This window comes from Suillus clintonianus (assembly GCF_016758775.1).
Source record: "Suillus clintonianus strain FC179 chromosome Unknown DEU56scaffold_20, whole genome shotgun sequence".
Classification (NCBI taxonomy): domain Eukaryota; kingdom Fungi; phylum Basidiomycota; class Agaricomycetes; order Boletales; family Suillaceae; genus Suillus; species Suillus clintonianus.
The window spans coordinates 487,848-502,009 of record NW_024539244.1 but is presented as its reverse complement, the minus strand read 5'-3'; the positions used below and the strand labels follow the sequence as shown (position 1 = coordinate 502,009).

Genomic DNA, 14,162 nt, shown 5'->3' with positions numbered 1-14,162 from the left:
GACTACACAGCCCTCACTGAGGCTCACCAGCCTATGTAGTAAAGTCAAGCGAGCAATAGGAGCAGCAAAACCAGGGACCGCCACCATTCAAGATTGGGATCGTAATTCTACAATGTTATTGATCATTAATCACAGTTAAATGTACATGCTGTTCGTAGGAGTCCAAGATGGTACTTCACCAGGTCTAGCTTCGCGGAGCGCTAGGCCTCCTCAACAGCGCCCTCTTGAGGAATTGTAAAAGCCGCGAAGTAGTTGTCGACGTCGTCCAACGCACTTGCAGGTGCAATCATGCCAACATACCCGTCAGGGCGGATGACGACCAATGTTATACCCCTTGGGTCAATGCCGAACCTCTTGTATGCTCCACCGCCTAGTTTTCCCGAGACATCAGTATCATCCAGCAAAACTCTGTAAAAAGTGGATTAGCGACACAAAACGCAGGATAAATCCTGGTAGGACATACTTGGACCAGTGGGGCCTAAGCAACGCAGGTACACGAGTATATTCAATCTCTCCCTTGTCACCAGACATGATAGTGATGATGTCGAACATGCTTTGAGCTACCCCCTGCGAGGGATAACCGTACTTCTGCAGGAAACTTGAGGGGTCTGACAATCCCTCTGAGAGGAATTTCAGTTCTCTGACACGATCCTCTGTTAAGTGGCCGACGAAAAACAGAAGTTTGAACCGCGTATCAGACGGGATCATGTCCTGGATGTCGTAGGGACGCGCATCTGCCGCGCGGACGAATACTTGGGGGGGCATACGTTCGCCGATGATAAGGTGAGGTGCACATTGTTGGTGCGTTGCATTCGTGATAGCGGAGGGCATATAATGGACACCGATGCCACTCGTAAATCCACCACCAGCCTGGAAAGCTCTGTTGGCAGTCAGCCGAAATAGCCCCATGACAGGATTTCCGAGTGACAAACCTCAGGAATTGTTCATGCGACACACCATCGTCGTTATCGACCGTCCTTGGCTTTCCTGAAAACAAGGTGGAGAACTCGCGATCGAAGTCGATCAGATCTTGTGCGTATTTTCTACGCTCGAGTTCATACTAAAAGGAATGAGCCTCAAAAAATGTAATCATGCGCACGGGAGACTTACCGTTTTCAATAAGGAAATATCTGCTCGGCCCCTTAAAACCTGTGCGAGTTTCCATGCTGCACACTACCAGTCAGTAAATACAACTATCTAGAATATCTATTTCTGTTACCGAGGTTGTGCGTATCGTTCATACTGGCATTCATGCCCTGTCCTGAAGTAAGGTCAGCGAAACGTCAAAGTCATTGTTGCCAGAAACCCACCAGCCTTGGGAGAATGTGTATGACATGCATCTCCCGCAATGAAAATTCGTTCGTTGACAGAAAATCTTGACGCCACGCGTTGTCCGACTATTAAGGTGAGCATAATTATTACCGCACTGAATACTGTACGCCTTACTGATGTAAATCGTCCACCAATCATACTTCTTTGGTTCATCAACTTTGTAGGGATGCAATATCTTCCTAGCAACCTAGCCGGGCACGTTAATCAGTTTATACTGCCCACATTATTATTCAAGCACATACATCCAATAATTTCTCTGGGCTCATCCTGTTTTTATCCACCCGCCCAGAAACCGGATCCAAAACATCGCTGTCAGACAGCTGGATGTAGAAACGTACTTTGTCCCCTTCGCGCGGTATGATCATGCACGATCCATTCGTGGAGTGGATGGCACTTCGGTTACGGACGTCCGGGAAATCCGTGTCGGCTACGATATCAACAACACCCCAGATATAATCTAGTTCGGAGAGTAAAACATGTGGGCATCAGCCATTCCTAACGTGGTCGATGTGCATAACTAACCTGTCTGCTCCCCATCCATAGTGATGTTCAGAGTCTTTCGTACCCATGAATGGGCTCCTGCACTCATTCGTTGATCTCACGGAGATAAAATCATGTAAAATCATGCCTTACCATCACAACCTACGACATAACGAGCGTGCACTATCTCTTGTTTTCCAGGGGTATCTAGATGATCTAAAGTGACCTATAAAAAGCAAATGAATATCATCATTTGTAACATTTTCCTACGCAATCTTCTTACCTTCACTGGATAACTAAACGGATCTTCAAGTTGCTCTGAATCGTCGGACAGTTCAATCGAAGCAGGTACGATGGGGCGATCGACTGTGAGACCGTGACTGGCCATGGAATCGACAAAAATTTGCTCGACAGCTCCTTGGTTGAGCAGGACCTCAAAAGGATAGCGAGCTGTCGGAGCAGTGATGTCAGGCGCGCGTCCCGTACGCTAGTGCAAGAACAAATTAAGGGTGGTGTGTATTGTAATGGACGAAGCTCTTACTGCGAGAACACCGCCATCATCAGGGTTATAGAATGCCTAATTCAGATCGTCATTAGCAATGAGCTGCAACAAGTACTGCGCGCTTTAGCGCGGGTGTGACGTACACACATGTGCATTTGGCAACCTTCCTTGAGCAAGCGCTCCGCGAGGCCGTAGCTCTGTGGTACGGTAGACGAGTGAGTCGCGACAAGTACAGAACCATGGTCCACTGACCTGAAGAACTTCAATCGTCCTCGGTTGAATGCCGTCCGCTTGTCCTGTTGATACTTTTAATGGTCTGCATGAATATTGATATTGGCATCAGTACAAAGAAGGCATCATATTGAGATCTCTGACCTTTGGTCTACAATTTTGACATGAACCCCAGCGGCAGCAAGTGCATTAGCGCACATCACCCCTGCTGGTCCAGCACCCACGATAAGCACATCAACATGACTTTCCATACTTTAGTCTGATGGTAAGCAGAGCTCGGAGAGGGACGCGTTTCAGTGCAGACAGATTTATAAGGGCGCGTTTCAAAGTGGACCGAGATGCACGTCGCCCGACTCGGACTCGGATCCGACCTACGTTTCCAACCGAATTGGCAACCTTTGCCGTTAGACTACATACTAGGCTTCACGTTCGTAACCATTCATTGCAATCTGTAATACCACTGTACAGCAATCCGTAAGTGGTAAGTACTATCTTTGCCCCGGTGTTGCAAATTTGGCCCGGAGTTGCAAATAACGATGTAGCACGCTCAAGCTCCGAGTCTTAGAGCTGCTCAATTCTAAATGATTCTGGAGGATATTTATTCTCCACACAAGATGGACTAGAAGCGGCAGCGAAACACTGCTCAGAATGTGCGCTTTCCACACCAATTGAATCCGTTGCAGGAAAGCCATGGCATGCACTTAAAAATTACTAATGATTTAGACCACTCTAATTTTTCCGACGGACAAGGGACTTCGTCCACTTAATTACCCCAGATTTCATTACGCTTGACTGGACAACAACAGTGTGACATAAGTAGCTTCGCACCGCCGGCTTCGCTCTGGCAAGGTATATACATGAGTGCTTTTTGGTTCTACAATGTTCAAGCCATAGTAGTGTGATCAAACTATCTTCAGTCGTTGATTGAACATTGGAGGAATACATCATCAACCCCAGGGATATGGATATCGGCAATATGCTACAAAGATATGTCAGAAGGAACGTGATATGGTACGGCAAGCCACTATTCCCCCAGGCTCAACGTTTTTCCTATCAGGAATGACCCGAAGTACTTATCCATGCTCCCTAGTGCCGTGGATGGCGCGATCATACCAACATAACCGTCAGGCCGAACAACTACCAGCGTTATTTCCTTCTCATCAATTCCGAATCTAGGATATGCGCCCCCACCCAAACGGCCCGTCACATCCGTATCATCAATCAAGACCCTGCGTGGACTCAGCATCGTGGGACAGTCGAAAGTACAATGACTCACTTAGACCAGTGTGTCCTGAAGATCGGCGGAAGGTCAAGGAAGTTCACATCATCCTTGCGACCCGCGGTTATTGAAATGATGTCAAACATAGACTGTGCCTTGCCCTGGGCAGCGTAATCGTATCTCTGCAGGAAACTTGTGGGGAGTTGTAACTCCTCAGCAAGCCTTCGGACATTCACGAGCTTCTCCGGTGTCAGAAGACCAACGAAAAGAAGAAGCTTGAAGCGCGTGTCCGCGGGAAGCATGTCTTGAATCTCAACTGGACGAGCGTCTGCTGCACGAACAAACACTTGCGGCAGCATCCGCTGGCCAATGATGATCTCTGGCGCGGAGCTTTGATGAGTAGCATCGACAATCGCTGAAGGCATGTAGTGGACACCGATACCACTGCTGAAGCCGCCAGAAGCCTGGAAAGCCCTGAGAAGCGTAATTCAGACACCGTTATACAACGTATTGAAACAACTCGACCTCAAGAATTCTTCATGAGTGACACCCTCCTCGTTTTCTGATGTCCTCGGTTTGCCAGAAAATAGAGCAGAGAACTCCCGATCGAAATCAATGAGATCTTGGGCATATTTCTGGCGCTCAAGCTCGTACTGAGATACGATAAGTCCTTGGAAACTTGAACAAGTAATGCGCGGACATACAGTCTTCAAAAGGGAAATATCTGCCCTGCCCCGAAGGACTTGTGCTAGCTTCCACGCTATTTTCAGAGACTGAGAATTCCACCCTGCCTGAAAGAGGAAAAGCCGTACCAAGGTTGTGGGTGTCGTTCATGCTTGCATTCATACCCTGCCCTGCAATGCAATCAGACTCCTATCTCTTCCTGAACCATTTCATTTGCTCACCTGCTTTCGGAGAGTGCGTGTGACAAGCGTCACCAGCGATGAAGACGCGCTCATTCTTAGAGAACCTGGAGGCTACACGTTGACCAACTGGAATGACAACCGTTGAACTTCATAATCCCAGTGATAGTAGTGTAATGCCCTTACTGATGTAAATTGAACACCAATCGACTTCCTTTGGTTCATTGACTGTATATGGGTAAAATGTTTTGCGTGCAACCTGTTTGGGAATGTATTAGTAGTCCTTTGATGCGATGAAGTTGGTACATACGTCGATGAGATTCTCAGCGGTCACCTTGTTTTTGTCGATTCGCCCTGTCTCAGGATCCATGACGTCCTTATCCGACATCTGCAGGTAGAACCGGACTTTGTCTCCTTCGCGCGGTATAATCATACATGAACCGTTACTGGAGTGGATTGCGGTACGGTTGCGAATGTCCGGGAAGTCGGTGTCTGGAATGAAGTCAATCACACCCCAAATGTAATCTAAAAGAAGCACCATATATTAGAATACTTTATGATGAACTAGCGCCGAAGATTTACCTGTTTGCTCCCCATCCATCGAAAATCCCAAAGTTTTCCGGACCCACGAGTGCGCGCCTGAGAAATGGGCGCTATCAGTTGCACAAGAGCATTTGAGGTGCTGCATGTCTCACCATCTGCACCGAGAACGAATTTCGCATGAACGATTTCCTGTTCTGTAGTAGTGCCTGAAGGAAGTATGTGGTCCAAGACCACCTGGACCAACGTGTCAAAAGTAGGGCTTGGTTGGGATTAAAATATTGAGCACCTTTACAGGGTACGATGTTGGGTCGAGAAGTTCCTCGGCATCTTGGGAAACTTCTAGGGAAGAGGGTACAATCGGACGGTCGACTGTTACTCCCTGGGACTTCAAGGAGTCGATGAACAGCTCTTCAATTGTCGCTTGTGCGATCGTGATCTACACCGCAATATTAATCAGACATGTATGAGCCAAGTGATGAAATATACCTTGAAGGGATAACGGGCCGTTGGCGCTGTCACGTCGGCAGCCCGACCAGTACGCTGCGGATATTGTTTAAACACGTAGCAACAGTGCTGCGACACAGCATGTTAATTAACATACTTCGATACCGCCATTAGGACCAGGGTTGTAAAAGGCCTGCACAGATGTTACTACTCATGTTTTGAATCAACTAGAAGTCTCTGAAACGTACACAAAGATGCATCTGGGCACCGTCCCTCAGCAAAGGCTCTGCCAAACCATAACTCTATAGGGATTGAATATCACTTCTAAGCTCCAGTGAAAGTGTTGGGACGTACTTGAAGAACTTCGATCGTCCTAGGCTGTATGCCATCTGCTTGCCCAGCGGGCACACCGATCGGCCTGTAACGATGTGAGTTGTCGATCTCCACTCAGGACTCCAAACAACGGACCTATTGTCTATGATTCTGAAATCCACTCCAGCGCCAGCTAATGCATTGGCACACATGAGCCCAGATGGACCCGCGCCAATGATGAGGACATCAACTCGACTTTCCTTGACCATGGTGATAGGGAAATAGGAAAGATAATGTTACGGTACAAACTGGTTTGGAATGAAGGCTTATATATACAATGCTGTTCTGCTAACGAGAGACCCGCCCGAAGAGAGGCATATAATTATTCGCTTCGCACCTGTTCGCGAGTGCTGTCACGGCTGTGAGATCTGGGCACACTTGTTACCCGTATTCTTATAAATGGTACGATAACAAATAGATCCGAGCAAGGATGGATACAATGAGCGCCAAGTACGACGGGGGCACAGTCGAGTTTTCTCACGAACTTCTACGCTAACCACAACCGTTATCAACTTATCATGCATAATGACTTTGCAGCAATGCATCGTTTGTTTGTTTTTAATGCATCTGATACGTCGACTCTATGATACAAGACTGCCTTGAAAGATCCTAGGAGATAATAAGCAAAATGTAAAGAAGATATATCGTTAAAATTAAGCAGGAATCTTCATGAAAGACGCGAAATACGCGTTAAGCTCGTCAACATGATCCAGGGGCGCGATGGTTCCAATATAGCCATCAGGGCGAACCACAGCCAGTACACCCTCAGGGCCCACTCCGTAATATGAGTAACCTTGTCCACCAAAGCTACCAGTGACATCAGTGTCATCGATAAACACCCTAAGAGCGCCTCAATCAATATTATCATACATGACATAAATTAAACACTCACTTCGACCAGTGAGAGCGAAGAAGTGTAGGGAACTTCAAGAACTCAAATCCTTCCTTCCGGCCTTTGCCGATCGTGATGATGTCAAATCGCGGGTTCGCAGAGCTCTCGCCAGGTGCTGCATAACGGTTCAGGAAGCTCTCGGGTTTCTGCATGTCCGCAACCATTGACTCAACCCTCGCGTGCTGAAGTGGATCACTGTAGTCACCAGCAAAAACGATCACTTTGAAGCGGAAGTCCGAAGGAAGAAGGTCCTGGATATCGAAGGGCCATGCGTCTGCGGCACGGATGAATTTGTATGGAGGGAATCGTTCACCAATCACGAGACCACTAGCCAGCTCCTGGTTTTTCTCAAGAACTGCAACCGAAGGGCCATAATGTACCCCAATGCCACTGGTGAATCCTCCGAACGTTTGGAATGTCCTATAACCCCACCACATTAGTAACAGGGTAACACTGTTGGTAGTATAATCTCACTTCATGAAATGTTCATGCGCAACCCCATCGCTGTTTTCTTCAGTCAAGGGCTTCCCAGAAAAAAGGGTGGAAAACATTTTATCAAATGCGATCAGGTCCAATGCGAATTTACGGCGCTCTGATTCGTACTAACAGTGGTGCGTGAGCAAGAAGTCAAATGACTGTACAAGAACTTACCGTTGATAAAAGGGATGTGTCTGCCCAACCGCGAACAACTAGGGCAATTTTCCAAGCTGAGAAAGCTCTTTAGCTTCAATCGAGACCGCAGGAAAAAGAAAACACACCTAGGTTGTGGGCATCGTTCATACTTGCGTTCATTCCCTGTCCTGAGAATGCCATTGTAACTAGACTGAGGTGGAGGGGTCAGATGTGAGACACTTACCTGCTTTCGGAGAGTGTGTGTGGCAAGCATCACCGGCGATAAGTACTCGATTTTTGATGGAAAAAGTAGAGGCCACTCGTTGCCCAACTTGAGAAAAAATCGTCAAACAAACATTTCATAGCAAGTGGGTCAGACACATACTGATATATAGTGTCCACCACAAAATCCCAGTTGTCGGGGTAAGCTTGTAAGGCTGAATCGATTTTCGAGCAACCTAAGGAGAACGTTAATGAATGCTGATCCATCGGACGAATAACGCTTACTTCGAGCATCTGATCTGGACCCATTCTCTCTTTATCTACTCTACCTGTCGCTGGATTTATGATATCTTTGTCCTCTAGTTGCATGTATACGCGAAGGCGATCTTTTTCTCGAGGTATAAGAAGAACTGAGCCATGGTTGGAATGTACAAGGCTCTTATTCCTAACGTCCGGGAAGTCAGTGTCAGGTACCATGTCCAAGACACCCCAGATGTATTCTATCAATCGGGATTGAGCATGCTGAGAGCCTAAAATGAGAAAGATACTCACCAGACTGTTCTCCATCCATCGAAATATCGAAGTGTTTACGAACCCACGAGTGAGCGCCTATCAAGGAAAATGATTAAGTTGGCCAGATGGACATACATCTTTGGAACGCACCATCAGTTCCGACAACATATTTAGCATGGACAATCTCTTCTTGTGGTTCACCCTCGGGTGTGTCTTTTTGGAGCACAACGCGCACTGGATATGATGCAGGATCCGTCAACTCATTTTCGTCTTTGGAGATCTCTATCGAAGTGGGTGACGTTGATAGTTCAACCTCGACACCGAGGGCCCTCATGGAATCTAAGAAAATAGATTCAATGGCTCCTTGATGGAGTGCAACCTTCATTTCGTTCAGCTTGTATAAAATGTCTCTCTAAATGACGAGCGCACCTCGAATGGGTATCTTGCAGACGGAGCTGTCACATCTGGTGCTCGGCTTGTAAGCTAATGGCGGACATTCAGCGAATGTTCCTTGTTGATTGCGAAACTTACGAACCTCGATGCCGCCGGACGAGGAAGGGTTGTAGAAGGCCTAAGGATACAATGAGTTGTACACTCGGCAAGCCCCTGTTGAAGGACGTACTGCTAAATGAACTTGAACAGATTCCCTTATAAGTCGCTCTGCAAGTCCATAACTCTAAATTTAATTGGTATGGAGCTATAATCAGTCAGCAAAGAAGCATATTCACCTGAAAGACTTCAATAGTTCGAGGTGAAAGCCCATCAGCTTGACCGGTGGTGACTCTAGCAGCCCTGATGGACAATCAATTAAGCAGGAATGTCGATAGCCATCGACCCATTTACCTTTTATCAACGACCCGTACGTTTACTCTCGCATTTGCCAGCGCATTCGCACACATGAGCCCAGCGGGGCCAGCCCCAACAACGAGAACATCGACTTCAGAGTGGCGCGCGACGGGGACAGGCATTTTGAACGACTAAATCATGGGAGAAAACGTCTAACGTCTTTATATAGGGGTGCAGGTGCGGGAATTCTGATCCTTAAGAGAGCATTCTTGAGAACGGCCGAGAGTTGGCACGCGAACCCACGGGTAAGTAAACAGTCATGATGAATTACCCCTGGAAGATGCCAAGTCAAATAATTGTGCGAGTTGAGACTAAACCCGTGCTTACCAAAACCATCTGCATGAAATGCCGGACTCGGAGAGGACCCGAGAATTAGGGCACAAAGTATCGTATCCACAATGTTCAGAGGATTTCGTGAGAGCAATTGACAGACATTGGGATATATATATCAGCCTATCTCAGAGTAGCAGCAGCAGCGCATACTTCAATCCCCGACCGCGGAATCTCCGGATAAGAGTATGTGGCAGGCGATCGAATTTTTCCATCCTACAAACAGTATACCCGTGACACATTTCAATAGGAATTCCTTAATTGAAATGTGTAGTTGTTCATAATGCGTTAGACAAGCGCTTGATGGGAGAACCACCAGAATAAAAGTCCCGCGCTGGAACGTGGCGTCGATGTGGTCGGTTGTTGAGATTTTACAAGGAGTAAAGGAGCTGGCAAAAAACTGTGTCTGAGTTTTGGGTGACGCAACGTCGCTCTGGGTTCCTCGTGATCAAGTCCACCAAAAATTGACAGTCTAGCCGACCTTGTCACAGGCCATAGACAGATGGAGGGATTGGAAGATAGCGAGATTTGGCTTGAGTGGGACTCTGTGAGAAACGCTGTGAAATACATAGACTCGTCTATAAATCGCGCGCCGAAGGTTAAACCTAAACTGTGTGATCTGGACCGCATTCAAAACAATGGAAGTGACTCCCCCTGTTCACGTTCATGACGCCATTCAAACCGTGTACTCACCACATGATACTGACAGACCGAGTCATGGCAAGGACGAGCTACGGTTACCGGCAGCCGCATCAAATGGGCTTTAGAGCGATACAAAGCTCTCTGAGAATCCTCCGAAATGATCAGTCCCGGGGCCTGAGTCCCTGGCTGTCCCTGTGCGGCGATTACCAATCAAAAATCAATTAATCCGGAATCCGGAGTACGTCCAAGCAATTTTACCGAAAGGCTAGCATTATTGCTTCTCGAGCACAAGCAGGAAAGCTCAACATTGCAAATGACACTGAGTATTGATTGTCAACGATATTCTCGAACGTTGGGCGAGGGAATCTGACCAATGAGCAACTTGAAGTTTGGATGATGTCTGTGTGTGAGTCGGTGTAACTATTTCGCATACAAGTGCTCTTTACTGCTGACTAATCCACCCACTTCCTCGTGATAACGCTTTTGATGGCAGAAATGATTCGAAGTTCGTCAAATTTGTTGGTTCTACCAAGTTCTAATGTTCTATGAAGCTCGCCTGATTTCATTATCATCGGCTCATATCAGGTGCCCTCGGCCCTGACTTCAAATTTAAATTTGCATGCGCCAGCAGATGTTAGCTCTAGTTGTCGGATGGTCATTGGTCATCCTGAGAATGATATCGCTCCCCATCTTATTCTTAACAAGCAGCCGGGACCATCCTTTTCGTACATGACAGCGGCGTACAGCAGATTTGAAAAAAGACTGGGCCTGACATGATAAAGTGGTCTTCGAGAGGCTTGCTCCCGTGAGATCGATCATCCCGACTTGGATGCGCAACGAATGGCAATATAGCAAGTGAGGAGTAACAGCGGGGATCAGTACAACAGAGGGGTACGAAACAAGTACACAACGACCTTCGGTGTGATGGTGGAGCCTATCGCGTGATGGATGTCCGGGAGCATCCGCGGCGACGCGCGTGACCGATATCCTAAACCTACACCGGCCCCGGGTATAACGCGGTAGGAACTTTTAGACTTACGGAGATATTCATGAGCCACACACTCATCGAAAGGGGTGAACACATGTACTTACACTGAATAGTTGTCAAAGTTACACTTCTCCGTAGAGAACGCATTGGGAATATTCATCCATTTCGACTCCTTCTCGGGTTGAGAGAATTTGCCGAACCTGATCGCAAAGCAAGAGTGCATTTAAATTTAAGCGTAATGACAGGCATGCACATACCTCTTCAGGTGGGTTGAGACCAAACGAAGCAGCTCTCTCCCAACGCTCAAGACGTGTCATGCCGACACACGGACCATACTCGTATGACCTAACAAAAGCTCATTAGTCTAGCCCCTTAGGAACGTGCGTAGTAAACGTACATGTCAAACACACGGAGTATCTGATGGATTTTATTCTGCCCTTCGGCATGAACTAATCATACGTTGCCACTTTAACCTCGTGGACGATAGAGGCGCATATAGGTGACTCACTCGGTTCAAGGTGGCCCATCTTTTCTCGTACTTGTCCATAGAGCTTGCGGAAGTTCTTGTCTGACACATCTAAACTCGACCATTTCTCCGCAGGTTTGACAGCAGGCGGTTCATCCTTTAGCCTCTTCACTGAACTAGATTTTGATGCTTTCGTGACATTGAGATCTCCACTCCGCTTCACAGATGCTGGCGAGTACTCCTCTTCTGAAGATATCTCAAGCACGTCGTAACTGTCCTCTTCGTTGTGTATCTCCTCATCTTCAATTCTCTGTTTTTCAATCAAAGAAGATGACCGTCGTGCGGGGGGAGGTCCCTTCGTCTTAGTAGTCGTGTGTGAATTTGTGCGTTTGGCACTGGAAAATGCCAAGGTGCCTTGTTTGAGGGCTGAACCATTATTGTTTCGTGAGCTTGACTTCTTTGTTGTGGAGGTCATTGTGGACTTGGTTCGAATTTAAGGGTTGACAGGGGGCCGTAATAACAAGTCTCACATTGAGCTTTGGCTATGTGTTCGTCATTATATTTGGATGAGTTCATTTCACAACGGCCGACTAGCTCAGTTGGTTAGAGCGTCGTGCTAATAACGCGAAGGTCTTGGGTTCGATCCCCACGTTGGCCATATTTTTTGGCCTCATCAAACGTGAATCCAAATCCAGCACTAAACCTAAAACGTACGGTCGCACCTTGTAATTAGCTTAGGGGTCAAGTATTTGTTATTGTTTGTCATGTGCCACGTAAGGAGTTTCGGTTTGTATAATCCCACAAAATCCAAACGCCTTCCGAATCATTTCTTTTTCTTTATTCGTCCGCTCTTCAAGCTACACGATGAGCGCATGTAAGTTTAAAATATATTAGTCGACTCATGATGGTACTGACTGTAGTTGACAGTTCGGTTTCTGAATCTCGTCCGACCATTCCTTCCCCTCCTACCAGAGGTTTCTTCACCAGATCGTAAGGTATGTGCTATACGCACCTTTGTAGATCAGAGCCAATCAAGTTCCTTCGTTTTTAGGTTCCTTTCAACCAAAAGCTGTTATGGACCGCCGTTACACTACTTATTTTCCTGGTCTGCTCTCAAGTACCACTATATGGCATCATGTCTTCAGATTCGTCTGACCCTCTATACTGGATGCGTGTCATCCTTGCCTCCAACCGTGGAACCCTCATGGAGCTCGGTATAAGCCCTATCATTACGTCCGGAATGATCATGCAACTATTGGCTGGCGCAAACTTAATCGAGGTCGACTTCAGCTTGAAGGAAGACCGCGCACTGTTCAGCGGTGCACAAAAATGTACGTGTCATTTCGCTGCTTTCCGAACCTTACTGACATGCTTGTTTCAGTATTTGCTTTGATTATTTCACTTGGCCAGGCTACTGTATACGTCTTGACAGGTCTATACGGACAACCAAGTGATCTCGGTGCTGGTGTTTGCCTTCTCCTCATAATTCAACTCGTCACTGCTGCCCTCATTGTTATCCTCCTTGACGAGCTCCTTCAGAAAGGTTACGGTCTCGGATCGGGGATTTCCCTTTTCATTGCGACCAACATCTGCGAATCCATCATCTGGAAGGCTTTCTCGCCCACAACTGTCAATACTGGCCGTGGTCCTGAGTTCGAAGGCGCCATCATCGCGCTCTTCCACCTCCTCTTCACGTGGAACGACAAGGGACGTGCACTCCGCGAGGCGTTCTGGCGTGACAGGCTCCCAAACGTCATGAACCTCCTTGCGACTGTCATCGTGTTTGCCGCTGTCATTTACATGCAGGGCTTCCGCATTGAAATCCCCGTCAAGAGCAACAGATTCCGTGGTCAGCGCGGCAGCTACCCCGTCAAGCTATTCTATACCAGCAACATGCCCATCATGCTCCAGAGCGCACTTACATCAAACGTGTTTATTTTGTCGCAAATGCTCGCAACGCGCTTCCCCTCCAACATCTTGGTCAAGATTCTTGGCGTCTGGGAGGTCGGTCATCAATAACTTGATGATTTTAGCATGTACTGAATGTGTATTACAGCCTCTAGAAGACTCTCCCCAGCTCCGGGCCGTAGCCGGTCTCGCATACTACATGTCGCCCCCTCACACCATCAAAGAAGCCTTCCTCGACCCCATCCACACACTTCTCTATATCACATTCATAGTTTCTGCTTGTGCGCTCTTCTCCAAGACCTGGATCGAGGTGTCTGGTAGTGGCCCACGTGAGATCGCTAAACAGCTCAAGGACCAACAGATGGTCATGGCTGGTCACCGTGAGGGTTCGATGTACAAGGAACTCAAGCGCGTCATCCCAACCGCTGCTGCTTTTGGAGGCGCTATTCTGGGCTTGCTTTCTGTTGCCGCTGATCTCATGGGCGCTATTGGAAGTGGAACGGGTATTCTGATGGCTGTCACGATTATCTACAGTTGTAAGTGCTTTGTTCCCCGAAAAGGACATTCGTGCTGACTGACGTACGTCTTGCGTTTTAGACTGGGAGATAGGTATCAAGGAGTCTGGTGGATCCGAAATGGCAGCGCTGAGCGACCTCATGTAAATACCGAAAGTGTAGCTGTTGTCGAGTCTCTGCTTGATTACATGGACCTGATTCAAAACCTCACTGACTGACGATCGTTATTGCGACGACGAGAA

General features: G+C 47.5%; 5 protein-coding genes and 1 non-coding gene across 6 annotated transcripts; 2 read left to right on the top strand and 4 right to left on the bottom strand.

The window, feature by feature from the left end:
- Positions 1-93: 93 nt before the first annotated feature.
- DEU56DRAFT_791296 (FAD binding domain-containing protein) lies at positions 94-2,994 on the bottom strand. Its single transcript, XM_041352651.1, has 15 exons — positions 2,690-2,994; positions 2,567-2,630; positions 2,458-2,511; positions 2,354-2,389; positions 2,096-2,299; positions 1,966-2,038; positions 1,855-1,911; positions 1,575-1,789; positions 1,447-1,519; positions 1,311-1,397; positions 1,220-1,261; positions 1,111-1,166; positions 933-1,060; positions 464-880; positions 94-408 (listed from the first exon to the last, which is right to left on the bottom strand). The coding sequence occupies exons 1-15, from the start codon at positions 2,794-2,796 to the stop codon at positions 201-203; spliced, it is 1,821 nt and encodes a 606-aa protein (XP_041210739.1). The 5' UTR covers positions 2,797-2,994; the 3' UTR covers positions 94-200.
- A 386-nt stretch (positions 2,995-3,380) lies between these two features.
- On the bottom strand, positions 3,381-6,443 carry DEU56DRAFT_791294 (FAD binding domain-containing protein). Its single transcript, XM_041352650.1, has 16 exons — positions 6,083-6,443; positions 5,969-6,032; positions 5,863-5,916; positions 5,772-5,807; positions 5,657-5,710; positions 5,457-5,606; positions 5,323-5,404; positions 5,210-5,266; positions 4,938-5,152; positions 4,814-4,886; positions 4,670-4,756; positions 4,577-4,618; positions 4,469-4,524; positions 4,290-4,417; positions 3,822-4,238; positions 3,381-3,774 (listed from the first exon to the last, which is right to left on the bottom strand). Exons 1-16 carry the CDS (start codon positions 6,193-6,195, stop codon positions 3,570-3,572), a joined length of 1,833 nt encoding a protein of 610 aa, XP_041210738.1. The 5' UTR covers positions 6,196-6,443; the 3' UTR covers positions 3,381-3,569.
- Positions 6,444-6,518: 75 nt separating this feature from the next.
- Positions 6,519-9,560, bottom strand: DEU56DRAFT_239751 (FAD binding domain-containing protein). Its single transcript, XM_041345243.1, has 16 exons — positions 9,399-9,560; positions 9,069-9,344; positions 8,954-9,017; positions 8,848-8,901; positions 8,761-8,796; positions 8,655-8,708; positions 8,376-8,604; positions 8,265-8,321; positions 7,998-8,212; positions 7,876-7,948; positions 7,735-7,821; positions 7,637-7,678; positions 7,530-7,585; positions 7,353-7,480; positions 6,879-7,298; positions 6,519-6,826 (listed from the first exon to the last, which is right to left on the bottom strand). The coding sequence occupies exons 2-16, from the start codon at positions 9,191-9,193 to the stop codon at positions 6,640-6,642; spliced, it is 1,827 nt and encodes a 608-aa protein (XP_041210737.1). The 5' UTR covers positions 9,194-9,344; positions 9,399-9,560; the 3' UTR covers positions 6,519-6,639.
- Positions 9,561-10,710: 1,150 nt separating this feature from the next.
- On the bottom strand, positions 10,711-12,052 carry DEU56DRAFT_791287 (DNA polymerase delta, subunit 4-domain-containing protein). The gene is made up of 5 exons (XM_041352649.1): positions 11,540-12,052; positions 11,429-11,480; positions 11,289-11,376; positions 11,136-11,231; positions 10,711-11,077 (listed from the first exon to the last, which is right to left on the bottom strand). The coding sequence occupies exons 1-4, from the start codon at positions 11,970-11,972 to the stop codon at positions 11,154-11,156; spliced, it is 651 nt and encodes a 216-aa protein (XP_041210736.1). The 5' UTR covers positions 11,973-12,052; the 3' UTR covers positions 10,711-11,077; positions 11,136-11,153.
- A 29-nt stretch (positions 12,053-12,081) lies between these two features.
- On the top strand, positions 12,082-12,155 carry DEU56DRAFT_t52. Its single transcript has one exon. It is a non-coding gene; the product is annotated as a tRNA-Ile (tRNA).
- A 154-nt stretch (positions 12,156-12,309) lies between these two features.
- DEU56DRAFT_791285 (SecY subunit domain-containing protein) lies at positions 12,310-14,130 on the top strand. Its single transcript, XM_041352648.1, has 6 exons — positions 12,310-12,371; positions 12,425-12,492; positions 12,549-12,828; positions 12,879-13,501; positions 13,554-13,941; positions 14,003-14,130. Exons 1-6 carry the CDS (start codon positions 12,362-12,364, stop codon positions 14,065-14,067), a joined length of 1,434 nt encoding a protein of 477 aa, XP_041210735.1. The 5' UTR covers positions 12,310-12,361; the 3' UTR covers positions 14,068-14,130.
- The last annotated feature ends 32 nt before the right edge of the window (positions 14,131-14,162 follow it).

Bases quoted from the DNA above. Each gene is read 5' to 3' on its own strand.
- DEU56DRAFT_791285 (XM_041352648.1), top strand. The intron at 12,493-12,548 runs GTATGTGCTATA...CTTCGTTTTTAG, and splicing joins TTTCTTCACCAGATCGTAAG to GTTCCTTTCAACCAAAAGCT. The intron at 13,502-13,553 runs GTCGGTCATCAA...TGTGTATTACAG, and splicing joins AGATTCTTGGCGTCTGGGAG to CCTCTAGAAGACTCTCCCCA.
- DEU56DRAFT_791296 (XM_041352651.1), bottom strand. From the start codon at position 2,796: ATGGAAAGTCATGTTGATGTGCTTATCGTGGGTGCTGGACCAGCAGGG. The intron at 1,520-1,574 runs GTATGTGCTTGA...GTGCCCGGCTAG, and splicing joins GCCCAGAGAAATTATTGGAT to GTTGCTAGGAAGATATTGCA. The intron at 1,061-1,110 runs GTAAGTCTCCCG...CATTCCTTTTAG, and splicing joins ATATTTCCTTATTGAAAACG to TATGAACTCGAGCGTAGAAA.
- DEU56DRAFT_791287 (XM_041352649.1), bottom strand. From the start codon at position 11,972: ATGACCTCCACAACAAAGAAGTCAAGCTCACGAAACAATAATGGTTCA. The intron at 11,377-11,428 runs GTACGTTTACTA...AGCTTTTGTTAG, and splicing joins ATACTCCGTGTGTTTGACAT to GTCATACGAGTATGGTCCGT. The intron at 11,232-11,288 runs GTATGTGCATGC...CTTTGCGATCAG, and splicing joins GTCTCAACCCACCTGAAGAG to GTTCGGCAAATTCTCTCAAC.
- DEU56DRAFT_239751 (XM_041345243.1), bottom strand. From the start codon at position 9,193: ATGCCTGTCCCCGTCGCGCGCCACTCTGAAGTCGATGTTCTCGTTGTT. The intron at 9,018-9,068 runs GTAAATGGGTCG...ATTGTCCATCAG, and splicing joins GTACGGGTCGTTGATAAAAG to GGCTGCTAGAGTCACCACCG. The intron at 8,797-8,847 runs GTACGTCCTTCA...TTGTATCCTTAG, and splicing joins CTGTTCAAGTTCATTTAGCA to GCCTTCTACAACCCTTCCTC.
- DEU56DRAFT_791294 (XM_041352650.1), bottom strand. From the start codon at position 6,195: ATGGTCAAGGAAAGTCGAGTTGATGTCCTCATCATTGGCGCGGGTCCA. The intron at 5,917-5,968 runs GTACGTCCCAAC...CAATCCCTATAG, and splicing joins GGACGATCGAAGTTCTTCAA to AGTTATGGTTTGGCAGAGCC. The intron at 5,808-5,862 runs GTACGTTTCAGA...ACATCTGTGCAG, and splicing joins GTGCCCAGATGCATCTTTGT to GCCTTTTACAACCCTGGTCC.